General features: G+C 42.3%; 1 protein-coding gene across 4 annotated transcripts in view; it reads right to left on the reverse strand.

Moving 5' to 3' along the window:
* Znf407 (zinc finger protein 407) overlaps positions 1-15,307 on the reverse strand; it is a 517,696-nt gene that overhangs the window by 30,853 nt on the left and 471,536 nt on the right. For 3 of the 4 annotated variants that reach the window (XM_021242148.2, XM_004861950.3, XM_087188883.1), the window contains one exon: positions 3,213-5,124. The exons of the other annotated variant lie outside the window; for it this stretch is intronic. In XM_021242148.2, coding sequence (XP_021097807.1) covers positions 3,785-5,124 — 1,340 coding nt within the window. In that variant the 3' untranslated portion in view covers positions 3,213-3,784. Of the gene's footprint in view, positions 1-3,212; positions 5,125-15,307 lie in introns of those variants that run through there. 4 annotated transcript variants of the gene reach the window in all.

Below are 15,307 nucleotides of genomic sequence, written 5' to 3' on the forward strand. Positions count from 1 at the left end.
TATTAAATAGTAAAGAAAGTGACAACTTACAGCTCTTTTTTCAGTTTGCTAAATGAATGACCTTTCTTGTTTCCTAATTCTCTTTCTAGAACCAACTTTAGGTTAGAATTCTAAGCTGGCTCTTCAATTCTCTGCTTAAAGCATGACTTCATTTTTATGCTCAAGAAAAAAAAAGTGTGAGAGAAATGGGAAATACAGATGCTGTTGATGCTGTTGTGCAGGCCTAGAATCTCCTGGATGCTGTGCTTATTGAGAGCAGGACCCTTGATCCTCATACCAGGAATGGTGGACTAGGAGCTGCTTGGGCCTCAGTGGAGTCTTGGCTGTGTTCTAGGAGGTGATGGAGCAAAAATTCACTGAGGCTCCTTCACGTCCACCTTCTAGGACTCTGCAAAATTTCTTTGATTGACTATACTTTAGTCTGTACCATCTCTCAGGTCCATTTGGGTACTTCTTTATAAATCTTCTTTAGCAAAGTCAGCTTAGCTAAAACCTTACCCTCGACGTCTGATCACTCTGGAAATATAATTAGGCTCCACATTTTTCATCATCTTCTAGGTGGTGTTTGACCACCTTGGACTGCCTTCAGCAGGAATTCTGCTAGGTTGGCTTGGTCAGAAACACTCCTGATGTTTCTTCTGAGTGTTCCCATCTTCCACCTAACAGTGCCCACCCTAACTTCCTGCTTGGGTATAATGCCCCCTGTGTTCTGTCTTCAGAATTGAGCCTGATTCTATTCCGAGGCCTCTTCTCTCCGACTGAAATTGTCCTGAATAACATTTCTTTTTATTATTGTAAGTACTTTACAGGTCCGGTTTTTCTTTGACATTTTGTGAATCCACATTTCTGGACTAAGCTGATAAATGACCGAGTTCTAGTGACTCCTTGACACAATCAGCACATTTACGCAGTTCTTCAAAGCAAATCAAGTACCAAAAGAAATGTTCTTGGCACTGGGTGGTGGTTCGTTTGCTTTGTGGTGGGAAAAGTTAGAAAGCACCCTTACTCCCTCTACTGTAACTCCTCAGGGGGGCTGAGGCTTCCCAGAAAGATGCCTGTTTATGAGTCACAGCACTGCACGAAAGAGACCTTACCTTGTTAATAGTATTTGCTTCATCCAGAAATGGCTACCTCATTTTGCAAGTCCACCCCAAATAGCAAGAATTGCTCAACTTTTAACCATGGAAGTTGAAATGCAAACCATTTCTGTATGCAGACTCAGAAAATCTGTCTTCCTTGAATGCCAGATGTCCTTGGGGCTTGACCATTTAATTGGCCATAGCTTAATATAAAACGTGGTCTTTGTGGATTATGGTCTCCATGTAAATATTTCATTGGCTTTGCTTTTTACTCCTATAAAGTTTGGTTTTATTCTCTAGAAAAAACTTCAAGGAAAGCTGTAAGCTTCCTGCATTGTCTTTATAGACAATCCATGCTGTAACGAATGTCCCTTGCTCGCAAACTCTACCATGCCTCATTATTGTGAAGCACACATTTGTGTATGTGCTTCTTAAACTCCCTTATATTCCAGTAGTTGTGTAATGAGAGAGAAAAGAGAGGTAACATTAACCTAGCTCTATAGGTAATTACAGGATACAATAGCTTGGTGCAGCCTTCACAATCCTTCGGTGCCTAGAAACACCTTCTATACAGTATTTTTTTATGCAAAGGCCTGCTCTTTTCATTGTGCATACAACGTGATTGCTGGTTTGACACTGCAGGCTACACTGGTTTTATGAAGGATTAAATGCCACCTGAGACATATTTATCCTAAATAAATCACAAACGGTAAACTGCAGCATGTCAGTGTCAACACCCTGGCCTGCAGCGGAAAGGTTAGCCATACAGGACTAAGCACAGTTAGGAATTAGCATCGAAGCCGCCGGGCTGCTGCTAACGGGAGAAATGATCAAGAAATATTTCCACTGAAAAGCACTCCCCCTCCTTTTTTTTTTAACATGTATGAGAAGCCTGGAGAGGGCCATCACTTTGTAAAGGTCACCTCTATCCTGATAACAAACGAGAGTTGATCCTGTCATTGTTTGCAGAAGACTGTTTAAGAAGGGCTGAATAGCCCTGCCATTTTTAGGAAACATGAGATAATCACACTCAGCTAATTATGAATCTTGGTGTCAAATCTGAAGTTTTCCTTCCTATAATTTTGGACGGGTGGCTGTGGATAGGGATTGGGATGAACTCAAAGCACAGAGAGGAAACCAGGAACAGAGCAAAAGGCCAGTTCTCTTCCCCTGTTGTCTCAGGGAGGGAATCCCCTTGCTCCCATGCTAGGAATTAAACCCATGACCACAGGCATGGTAGGCAAGCACTTAACCACTGAGCTGCACCCCTAGACCCCAGGAAGAGATATTAAAGGGTACTTTACTGACACAAAGACAGGACCAGCTTCTTTTCCTCTCATGTCTGCTCTCCACATTTTCTAGGTTCTAACCAAGATAAGAGTATGTTATTGTTGCCAAAATGTGCCTGGGCCATTTGCTAAGCATTCATAAAACAGTATCAGGCTGCGGGAGACACCATCTGAAAGACAGTAGAGGAGAGAGGGTGCAACCACCCAGGCAGGTATGGGTCTTGTGAGTTCTCGCTGATGCACAATGGCTAGCTGGCCACTCAGAAAAACAAGTCATTATGTTTTAATGCTTTAATTTTATTTCAAAGAAAACAAACAGAACAAAAACAACTTTTGCCTTTGAGGGAGGAGATTATTTTACAATTTGGGAAAAAAATAAGACCAATAGTATCAAGAAACAAATTACTGAAACATAAACTTGCATTCAACTGTTGAGTGAATCCATAACTAAACAGACAATGCTGGTCAGAGCGAGGGCCACAGGATTGCAGTTTCTATTTGTTAATGATCAATGTCAGCTTTTGCATACTGATATAATTACAAATAAATCTGCAAAATGATATCAATATGAACATTTATTATAAAAAGCAAAATATTGATATAGACAATATTTTCCAGAGTGTACATTTCAAATATAGATTTAGGATATGAAACTAAGTCAAAATTAGAAGCATCAGTTGTCTTAATTAAGGGATAATTTAACTGAATATAAACTTCAAGGCTTACTCAAGGAGTAAGATTTCTTTTATGTAGTATGAGACCAGAGCAAAGGGGACACCTAAAATGTTTGAAAAGAGGAAATTTATATATGAAACAAATTAACAGGCTTCCTTTGGTCTGGTGATGCCTTTATCCTAAAATTTAAAAAAAAAAAAAAAAAAAAAAAAGAATGGGATGGCCTGCTTCAGGATGCAATCACAGCAGCTGCAATCTATGACTAAACGCATAAGGAAACGATGACAGAGCTGCATGCCAGGCAGCTGGAGCTAAGAGGCTGAGGCTTTAGGAGACATTTCTTACCTATTTCCCACCATGGGGACCATCTTTTGATGACTGAAATGGGACAACATTTGTAGGATAAAGCCAGGGAGAATTGTTTCTCCTCAGTGCAGTGGTGGAACAGGTGGAAAGCCATGAGCAAAGGACCAAACAGTGACAGGCTCCATGGCACAGGGCTGGCCTGCCTGCCTCGGCCTTCTCAGAGGGCCCTGACTCTTTCTTGGCCAGCCTTGCTCTGGGCTTTCCATGTGTGTCTTTTTGGTGGCTGACGTTACCCCCACCAGAAGGGCATGTGCAGCACTGTCTGAAGTTATGTCGTCATCACTGTTTGAAAGGTTTACAAAGCTCAGGGAACACTGTGCCAGCTTGAGAGGGATCTTTGCACACCTGCCTTATGCCCAGCGTTGAGGCTGTAATTCATGCTTCTAGGAGCTCACTACTTTCTCTTTGGCTCTGAATCACTGTCGCTGCCGGGGTGCCTTCCTGGGTATAAATGACCATGCTTGTCAACTGTTCGGTGCCATTTGGGACCATAGCCTCAGAGGTGAGTGCAGCCCCAGCCTGAAGGATCTCCTGAGAGTTGGTGGTCTCTATCACAGTGTGAGAGTACACACCCGCCTCATCCTGTACCCCTGGGGGCAATTCTGTCACAATGTAGTGAGTTGCACCCTCTGGAAAGTTGCTGCCAGACTCCCGGACCATGGCTTGGACCAGTTCCTCCGTCACAATGATCTGCGAGATTTCCCCCTCAGATTCTACCAGGTCCACGTGCTCAGCTGGCACCCGCAGGCTGTGGGCCTCAGCTTCCTGCATGATGAACTGGGAGGCCTCCCCAGCTACCATGTGGACAGTGCCTTCCTCGTTCAAGATGACTTGGGTAACGCCATCCTTGATGAGTTGGCCAGTTGTGGCAGTGTCACACACAGCAAACTGGAGGACTCCTTGGACCATCTTCTTGAAGGCCACCTGAGCCCGCTCCTGAGATGCGATGATGGCTGAGGGCCGGACAACCTGGGTCAGCACCTCCACAGCGGCTGGACTCTCCTGAGCATCTTGGAACATCTGGGTCTCTGGGGCTTCAGGGTCGGGAGTTGCGTGCAGTGCTTCCTGACTGGGCAGTTGGATCAGCACATCCTTGTGGTCAGGCCTGTCCTTTTCCTCATGCCCAGCCCTACCTTCTGCCTCCCCCAACTCAGTGACAGCACATAGCAATGCATCTAAGGCTGAAGAGGCATCAGGTGGAGGAACTCCACCCTCTGAGAGACTTAAAACCTCCTGTTTGGTCACCTGCTGTATCACAGAGCCACCTGGATCAAGGGACTCATCCATACTATGACCTTCCACTGAGCCCCCAACGACAACCATCTGGGTGGCCCCCTCTGTCAGCTGCTCAGGGAGAACAGGTCCGGGCACTACGCTGCCCATGTGTGCCCCATTCTGACTTGTGGTGATGACCTGCCCATCTTCTGTGATGTGCACCACCCTCGCCACCTGGCCAGCCACTGCCAGTGTCTGCAGTGTGGCTGCAGCTGTTTCCTCCATGGAGGCATCAAGGGCAAACTCCCCGTCATACCCCTGGATGATGATGACCTGCTGGACTTGCTCAGGGGGCTCAGCCTGCCTCCTGCTATTCCTAAGAGACTTCTCTTTGACTGGAGACTCCTCTGCAAGTGCGGCAGCAGTGAAAGGGCTGTCTGTTTCCACAAAGGTGGCTCCTTGTCCCTTCAGACGGCACTCATAGGACTTGGACACAATGCCTATGGGAGACAGTGACCAGTTAGAGACTAGAAAAAGACTTTCAGGCTTAAAAGTAAGATAGTTCTGCAGATACCTCACTAGAAACACTGTGACTCACTATGTAAAAGCATTATGAGCTCTGAAGACCAGAAGCATCATGGGGCTACACATTCATGTGGGCACTTACAGGTGTGTTAAAGGTTTGAGAGTGCAAATAGTTGTATGTTTGAGATGCATTTTTCCAGACTCTTGGGTTAACTGTCCAAACAGAACACTTAGAAAGATTGTTTGCCTTTCTGGTTCCTGGGGAAGAGGGTGGTCAGCTCCCTCAGTCATCATCATCTCTAACAATACACACAGTGAGTACAGCTCAGCAAACAGCCAGCAGCAGGATTCTCTAACTCAAAGGAAAATCTTTTCTTAATGTCTGAAGATTACATATAGTATATTTGTTTAGTCAACAAAAAGAATGAAAGCTTTGCGGATTGAATTTTAAAAACCTGTTGTCAATAAACACAGTTATAAGAGTTTAATGTTGCAAATATTTATTCAGTGTCTACTATGTGTCAGGCACTGAACGTAGGTGAAGACAGGCCTGGTGTGACCACAGCAAGTCCCTGTGGGCTGGGCACACAGATATATATATCCAGCTTGTCCCCGTCCATGCTCAGTCCTGGGTGCCTGGTGTGGAGCACATGCACAGCAAGGTCATGTCGGCTCAGTGGTTAGGATACTAGGGAAGGTGACGAGGGTAATCACAGAGAGGCCACACACTCAGGCTGTGGAACAGTGTATTCAGCAAAAGATCAAAGAAAGAACATTTAATCCTGAATGGCTTGAGTCATGCACAGAGGGCTGGGAGGAGGGAGCCCCCCTCCCTAGAGGGATACAGGCAAGGAGGTCTGTGGCCCTGAGTATCCTCTGCAGTGGCCGGTGACCATCTAAAAGTTTAGGCTTTTAGGAGATTAAATAATTACCTCAGGCCAGGCTGCTCAAGGCTTCACACACCCTGTACTAAGGCATCTGGCCACGGGCTGTGAAGAAACCTGTGGAATGTTTCTAAACATAAAAACTGTGCAACTGTAACAGAGGAAAGGTGCAAAATTTATGATCTTCCATGTCAGCCCCAAATTCCCTTTAGTGAAAACACTTACTCTTTAGAAAATGCCACAATAAAACTCTTGGGACATGGGCAGAAGGAATTAGGGGAGATGGTTAAGTAGCTCTGTGAATCAAGAAGAGGAAGGGCAAGAGGTGCAAGGTCAGAAGGGAAGAGGGGAGCAGGGAGTCCCATGGCCTGGGGCCAGCTAGGCAAAGAAGGGCCGTGCAGGCCCCTACCTGGCTGGCCACCAGTCATACCGATTTATGATTCATAAGTTGGACACCATAAGTTGGGGGGAAATGCCTCCCCTCAGGAAGGTGGGGGGTCCCAAAAGGCCAGGCTGCCACAGGAATGAAAGCTCCAAGCCTTCCAGGTCTGGGCTGGGACTTGAGTTGCACTACACTAGGGGAAGAAACCCTGACAGCAGCACAGGACTGAGGGGAGGCCAGCGGTGGGGGCACACTTGCACACCCACCAACATTATCTGAACGTTATCTGGACTGCTCTGTAACCTGACAGGGAAAGACATGACTGGGAACTGAAAAATTAATTTTTCATAAAAAAGAGACTGAGCCTTAAATCAGAGCTCCTGTTTTTTTCTTTTAATCCTACCTTTTCTACCAAGTTTTCTTTTTATCGTTTCCTTCCCTCCCAAATAAGAATGATCTGGGGACTGGGGATTTAGCTCAGTGGTTCTGGTGCCTGCCTTGCAAGCACAAGGTCCTGAGTTTGATCCCCAGTACCAAAAAAAAAAAAGAAGAATGATTTGTAAACAATCTGTATTCAAAATTCTATATATCAACAGCAACTGAATTTTTGGGACATTCCAACTTTCTTCAATATGGATCAGTTTTTTTAACAGTGCATTTTTATCTTTACCAAAGGAAAGAAAAAAATTAAGAATTGTTAAAGAGTATGTATTATTGGCATCCCTTAAAGACAACCATTTTGCTTACCGCAATAGTGTTGTTCTGCAAGAAAGCATTTCTTTCCCCAGCCACTGAGGCCTGTCTTCCAACATCTCAGCTGGGATGGCAGAATCTGCTAATCATATTGACCAAGAGGACACATCCAGGCTTATGCCCAAACTGTAGGACAGTGGTCCTGGATTCAAAGGTATTAACTGTTATATATTAACATTTATTCTTTTCTGGAGAATTCCCCATAGTATGAATAATAGAAAAGCTACAGAATCATGGAAGTTTAGGTCAAAAAAAGAGTGAGGGGCCAACTAGACTAGAACCAGTCCCCAAATCCCCTTCCTTTCATGCTCATTTAGCAAGCACAAACTCCACAAGCAACAGGTGTCTGTCTGGGCAGCGAAGGTGAGTCTGTCACATCTTAATGCCAACCAACCTTCCTGAAGAAGGATCCAGAATGTCCGTGAGTCAATTAAAGGAATGCCTAGCTAGAGTGTCCCTTGTTTTTTCTCAGGTATGACCCTAGCAATGATGGAGATTAACTGGGTACCACTAAACCAGCCTCCCAGCAGGTTTGCTGAAGCAAGTGCTTATTGAAGAGGCACAGGGCAGTAGTCACAGGTGGGAAAATTGCAGTACTCACGCCCTTGGGTTTTACCTGGAGAGTTTGGAAGGCCTGTGAGTGAGCCTTCAAAAGGCTTTGCCTGGGAACCTGCCAGAAGTTCAGAGCTCCTTCCTTGCCTCACCTGCCCCTCCTCTCACTTTACATAGGAGAAACAGCCCTTCAGTGACCTTTCCTGGGCCTGTGTCTGGCCCCGTAGTTTGGAAGATATGTGTGACATCAAAGCATTTGGATCCTAGAAAGGCTTGAATTACTGCCTATATGTTTTTACCTGATCACGTTATCTGCTAAGCTTTAATCCTCCCTAAATTTTCTCTTCTCCAAAAGGTCAGAATGAGGGTTAGTCTATAAGCAAAAAGAAGGCCTGATATTAGTGAAATTCCATAGAGTTGCCACATTCCTACTCCATTTATGCCCAAGTTTGGGACAGGACTGGTGTGGTCAATCTCTGGTCAATCTGCTACTCACTAGGACCTCTAGCTTTTGTTTACTGTGCTTGATGAATTCTTTCTCTGGTATGTGTGCAATGTTTTCTCAGGCCTTACTTTTCTTCCTAGGATGCAATATCCACTTGTCTTCTTTAAACTCCGAACTTAAGTTTGTTTCTGTCCATTGTCTAATTTCATTCTTAATCTATTTCAGAAATTGGGCGGAGAGGGGGAAAAGGAAATAAGGACACAAAAAGAAGGTAGTCTTCAAATCATTAATCTCAGAAGAGGACATTGTCATTACATTAAAAATCAGGACAAATGATACAGTTGGGGAGGGGGAGAGCAAACATCCTATTCTTAGGCCATTTCCTAAAGAAATTACATGCTGAAGTCTAAGCAATTGTGTGCTTCATTTGGCAACTGGATGGAAAATCTCTTGAGTGCAGAATGATCCTTTGAATCTCTTGGAGCACTGATAATTATGCTATTCTGAACTACTTACTGAATTTATTTGAATCCAGAGGTGGGTTAAGCCACTTCCAGACCATTAAAGTAAACTACATGGGTAAATACTGCTGTCAGGAGGGGCTGTGATGAAGCTTAACACCACCAATGTCTTAACCTCTGGCAGCACTGGCCCAGCTAGCTAGTCCATCAGTTCATAAATGTGAGTGTAGGTCCATCTTTTGATTCAGCAATTTAATAACTTCGAGTGCTGTCAGTACTGCTTTGAAAAACAGCACCTATAAAATGTAACAGCCTCAATCAGATTGAAAAAGATTCACCCACTCACCCACTGAAGATTCTTCCATTTCAACCATAATGAATTAATGTGGAACTATGTAGAAGTTCAAATGTCATTTAAACGAATGTGAATCTCCACTGTAACTTTAAATTCCAACTGAGCTATGACCAAGAATTTACTGAGCACATCAACTTCAGTTTTGGGTCTCTTTCTAGTAAACATGAACTGTAAAGTCCACCAATGCAAATGGTGAAACAGATATGGCATCTGGAAAACAGAACTATTGTATAGGTTTTATCCTTAGTGGTTTAGTCACAGTTATAGCTCCAAAAGTGCACAGATCTTTAATAGACCATGGATGCCCAACATGATATTTGTGTTGTACTTTATGTTTTTAAAAGACATTGTCAGATTTCAATATGATAATAGCAGCTAATCAAAATAGTATGCTTAAATTCAGTCCTCTTTGGATCGGTTTCTAATGGAGCAATACGTTGTCTTGTACAGAAGGTGCAAATGAAGTTAAATGTAGCTTTGTGCCTGTTTATGAAATCCTGGCTTATTGCTCATTTGCTTTCATAGAACTCCCTTCTCATTGCTAAATGCACTGAATGTTTACAACTCAGTTGAAATAAAAAGGTTTGTTGAGGTGTTTGAGGATCTATTTTCAGGGAAATGATTTAGAATTAATTTGCTTTTCCAGAATGCCATGATGAAGCTGTGGCCCCTTCTGTTAGTGAACAGCCCAAAAGGTAGAAAACACAACTCTACCCTATAGGAGGGGTGGCAAGTTGTGGAGACTGGTGCTCCCCAAAATTGTGCTGTGCCCTGCTCCACCCTTCTCTGCTCCTGGGAAGCAGAGAGAGGGCTGAGCACCTGACTCTCTCCCTTTTGTGGTATGCTATTCTTTCCTTACTGTCATCATTTTTTCCCACAGAATAAATACCTTATGCTTTTGTTAAGCTTACATTTAATTAAAATGTACAGAATTTGTGCAGTAAACTCGAATGAAACAAATAAAACAAGGGCCCCCTCTCTTGAAGGCATACGTTGTGAATGAAAAATGTCATTACAGACTAAAAAATTTTGCAGTAAACAGGGCCTACAGAGAGAAGTTTCCCCTGTAATGACATCCATAAAATACACAAATGGCACTTTTAGTACCATCCTGAATATGGCATTTTCTGTGCTCTACACACAATCTAAATGGTTTGATCATAGAGCATAATACTCCATTGGGTTTATAGAACAATCAATGTTCCATAAAATGATGTATTTATCCAATAGTAGGCTCAGCAGTTACTGGTGTATGACATTGTAGGACACAAGCTTGGGCTCCTCAGCAGCACACATGCTGGCTGTAAAACTTATCTAACACCACTTCAACAACTTCATCTCATCTGTGGCAAGTAATTTGTGGAAGACTCAGCTTGGTTTAAAAAAAAACTTGTAATAAAAATTCATAGAATTTTCAGGAGAATGAAAGCTAATGACAATAGAAAGGTCACATTGTGTCTGCACTAAAGGGGTCAAAGGTTGTTGGCAGTTCTAAAACTGAAAGTAGATTTCATGCATCGCGTAGCAGATAAAGATGGCATTAAAAAGATATGTCATAGGGTGAAACGCCTGATGCCTGCGAGAGCCTGTGTTAATATCCTATGTAAACTGCTTTGTTGCTACGAGGCAGCATTTATTTTACATTTCTAAGACTCTCAAGAACCAGTATAAATGTTTATACATTGCTAGGTCACGTTTCAAATGCTCTGTGTAGTACAGATTTTATGATTTGGTAGGGCCACTAAGTTTGAAAATGCTGGGTTGGTTCATTGTCACAATTAAAGCACTTTGAATATAAAGCAACTCAAAAAACATTACTTTTCATGTAAAAATTTGGGACACACATGACATTGTGATTCTTAAACCACATATAATTTTTCTAGGCTTCAATTCTAAGATGTAATTTTAACAAGAATGTTAAGAAATCATACTTAATATCTCTTAAAATGAAACAATATTAACAGATTATGCTAATAAATTAAAGCCATATTTTAATGTCACAAAAGCTTATAAGTTTCTCAAGTGAAAGCAGGAAAAATGACAAATTAAAATTCAATGAAATATAACCTTTTAGAAATTTCAAAGCAGAGAATACATTATTCTTACAATAGCAGTCACCAATAGTTTAGCCAGTCAAATCGATGCTGATAATTGCTCTGTAATTTATTCATTTTATAGATGGTAACAACCCCTGGCATTAGGATGCCCCCATCCCACCTGGCTCAGAAGAAGCATGTGCTTTCTGAGCTGACACCAGTCCACATCGTGTGGCCTTCCCTGCCTCAGAGACACTGCCCATGCCACACAGTGCAAATGTCCTCAAGTTCCTGGAGCAAAAACTCTAGCCAAGTCATCTAGGGACTTGTCTGGGATCAAAGAAACAACATTAATCTGGTATAATAACCATGACAGGGTCAAAGTAACCTCTTGTCGTTCTATCCCAACAACTAAATGACAACTTCTCCTTTGGGAACACAGGTTGATCTATACCTCACACCTCTCTACTACTTCAAGGGCTAGGAACACACTCTGGACACTGTTACTAAAATTTACATAGAAATAAGTAGGTTATTTGAGATACAAAATTAAGACTTATTTTTAGCCTCTGACATGCTTATTAAACATGCTAGCTATAGCAGTGAGCTTTGTTTCTAAGCAGAGTCTTGGATATTTTAAACCTAAGGTAAACCAAAACTGGCCTGAGCTGACCTAATCGTGTGTTAAATATATCATAATGATAATTACACATCATTTTGGTAAATACCTGCCTTAAACCACATATGCAAATACAAAGCTGTATGTTGAAGCATTAGAGTGGAAGCCATTGCTACTCCCTCAATTTCAATGGGAGGCTACTGTTTCACATGAAAAGATGAGAAAAATATTATTCTGTGAAAAGTGAACTTGAGTCTACACCATTTCTGAGAAACTCTTTCATGTAAGTTCAAATATAATTTTTCTGTGTGTGTATATGTTATTTGGGATTGCACCCAGGTTCTTTATAGTGAGCTATATTCCCAACCCTTTTTGTATTTTGAGACAGGATCTCTCTGAGTTGCCAAGTTGCCAGGTTAAGCTCAAACTTGTAATCCTACTGCCTCAGTCTCCTAGAGAGCTGGTATTACAAGTGTGTGTCACCATGTCCAGCTTCCAATTAAGACATAAACTTTATTCCTTATTTTTTCTGGATATCTCAGAATTCTTTTTGAAAGCTCTGGTTGTTACCAGGACCCTGCCACTACCCTTAACATTGGTAAAAACAGAAAATAATCTATAAGTCCCCTGAAAAGAATTCTAAAATATCCAGAAAAAAAATGAGGAATAAATTTTATGTCAAGTTGGAGATATACAATCATTCAGGTTTCCAACTTTACTAAGAATAGTCTCCATAGGCTCAGGTACTTCTATGGGCATTGAAGAGTGACCAAGAATAAAAGACAGTATTTTACCTTTAAAGTCACAAACCCTAAGAAATTTTGTATTATATCAGACCCTTAGGTATATATTATCATTTCCATGCATGAAGATCTAACAGTAATAGGAGTTATGCACACAAATCTCACTCAGTGAGGTAAGGAGTGTCCTTTAAGGTTATCTTGACAGGCTTTGGGGGGTGGGGGGAGGGCAGTGGTTAACTGTTTCTCTGCTGTGCAGAAGCCTAAAAAGCTACATAAATAAGTCATTATGTACCAACATAACTTTGGACATTTGACTCATGTAATAGAAATGATGTCATCGAATTTCAAAGAAGGCGATGAAATGGCACTTTCAAGTTAGACTATAAAGTGCTCTGATCTTGTCATTTACGAATGCAGAGTACTTCTTAAAAACAACCAGTTAACTTACCAGCAGAGTCCTCAAATGTCTTAAGTCCTAGGTGTTTGGAACAAACTAAGGTAGGAGTAACACAGGGTGAGTCCATGTGGGTATCAGCACAGGGTGTGGCATGCATTCTGCACACATTTTGGTGCTGGGGTCAACCCTGACTACTGGGGATTGGGGGCTCTCTTGGATGTTCATGCTTTTTCTTCCAATGCAGCCTCCCTGGGAGTGTGTGTTCTTAGACACTAAGGCTCACCTGTTCCCATGCACCTTACTGTGTCCATGCTAGTGACAACAGCCTAACAACAGTGACAATAGGAGCATTCTTCCCACTTTTCTGCAGAGGAACCTAGAGTCTTGGAAATGAACTGGGGAATATAAGGCAATGACATATCTTCCTGAAGACTTGCAAACTCTACTAGCTAGACTGTACCCACCTGCTGACTATAAGGCTGCCACTGTTTGACTTAAATACTTAACAAACTAGTACAGAAATTCTTCTCTACTTTATAGAATCAGGAAATTAAGAAGCCCAACGACCTTTTCTTAAATGTCCTCTGACAGTCTAAAAACACCCAATATAGATAACACAACACTGGGAGACAAGGCCTATTTTTCAAAAAGTGTACACATTACACACACCTTAAAATTATGCAAATAAGAAGCCCAGCCAATGTCATTGGAGGGCACACCTCTGACAAGGCAGACTTCAAAGGGCTAACCAGGCAGATTCAGCTTGTTTGCTTTTTGTTTTCCTGGCAAACCCTATAAAAAGATCACATTCACTTTTGTAGTCATGTTCATATTTTCTTTATATTATAGCATCTTCATCTTTCCCTAGGAAATGAGAGCAAATAGACATTTGTCTTCATTGTAGACACTTTTGTATGAAGGTAAAAAGCAAACCGCTTCTCAATAACAGCACAGAGGCACCATTAAAATCAAATTTACAGTAAACAGATCCTACAGCTGGGGTAAAACACTAACTGTTAGTATTTTAATTATCCGCAAAGCTTTCGGAGGTTTAACATCTGCTTGTAGCCAAATGACGGCAGCTGCTTGTGTACACTTAAAGCAATGCGATTTGTTCTCTACATCTGAAAATGAATCGTATGTTCTGGACACATGGCTGCTATTTCCTCCTGAGCTGGTTGTGTGAGGGGACCCTAAATGTCTTGTTGTTGAGATCCTAGCCAAGCTGACCTCTTCACAGGCAAAAATCCTTGAGTCTATGAAGAGAAGACATTAGAGATGGTGCCAGAGGCCAGTATTGGCCCGAGTATGGCCAGCAATGCCATCAAGGTGCTGGTATGGGGTGGGGTGTTGTCACTGCACTCTACAGTGACTTCCAGGACAGGACACCATGGCACGAAGTGAGGAAACAAAGAAGTTTGTGAGAATAAACAAACAGTGGGCTGGGTCCCTCCTGAGGTCTAACCAGGAGACTCAGAGAGCAACCTGGTACTGTGCTTGGTCTCAGGCAAAGTCCATGCTGGGCCTTTTGCCAGCGCTACACATGGGCACAGTCCTGGGCAGAGGCACGGCCAAGACAGGGTGGATGCTGCCATGGTCAAGGAAGAAAAACTAATATTTTCTTTTAACCAGTGGATACTGCAATCTTTACTTTGAATATTTCCCTGAACATTTACACTAAATTCCTACTTAAAACTGTAGAATATCTGTGGCTTGGACCCTCGAGAAAGTATGTCTGGGGTAATAAAGTTTAAATTGACTTTAGTCATATGAAAGACAAATTATGAGGCCTGAACCCTTGTTTTGAAATGAGCAGAATGAATATAAACTAACTTACAAATTCAAATGCTGAGTAAATGCCAGCACTTGGAGCCTGAGGTTTATGCTTACGCAACATGGCAAATGAGTATCAGCAGTTTTCCCTTCACAAACCTGGCCTGTTTTTTTTCTCCCCTAGTACTGGGGATTGAACACAGGGCCTTCACACTGAGCTATACTGCATGGGTTTTGAAGAGCAAGAGTGAGAAGGAAATCCTTAAAAAGCACAATAGAAAACCTGAGTGAATACCAACTCCAGGCCTGATGGGTTCATATTCCATCTGGCACTTCTGTGCATGTCTAAAATTGCATGCAGTTATGTGCCTGCACACAGTGGGTGTGGCTGATCATAAGAGCATATGAAGTGTTTTGCACTACTTTGTCTCAGCAGCTATGCATACCATACTTAGAATCCCTCCGACAAGTTTCCACAGTATGCACATATTTAAAATAGGGTAAAAAGTCCAAAAGATGCAGTCATGAGTCATGAAGTAGCTGGGGCTACGTACAAGGCCATACATATGAGTCCACTGTGCTGCAGAAGGGTGTAAACTTAGAACTATCTTCTTAAAATTATTATTATTAGTTCTTTACAGAGTTCAAAGGCCTTATCAAACAGGCAATACTATTTTGCCTGTAAAGAGTAAAACACTGTTTACAAGGAGTTGGACAGTGCTTTCCTACTGGCAGGCATATGTGACCACTAGCATGTG

This window comes from Heterocephalus glaber, unplaced genomic scaffold, assembly GCF_053883595.1.
Source record: "Heterocephalus glaber isolate CG9 unplaced genomic scaffold, H.glaber_assembly_v1.0 deba00000331, whole genome shotgun sequence".
Lineage (NCBI taxonomy): Eukaryota > Metazoa > Chordata > Mammalia > Rodentia > Bathyergidae > Heterocephalus > Heterocephalus glaber.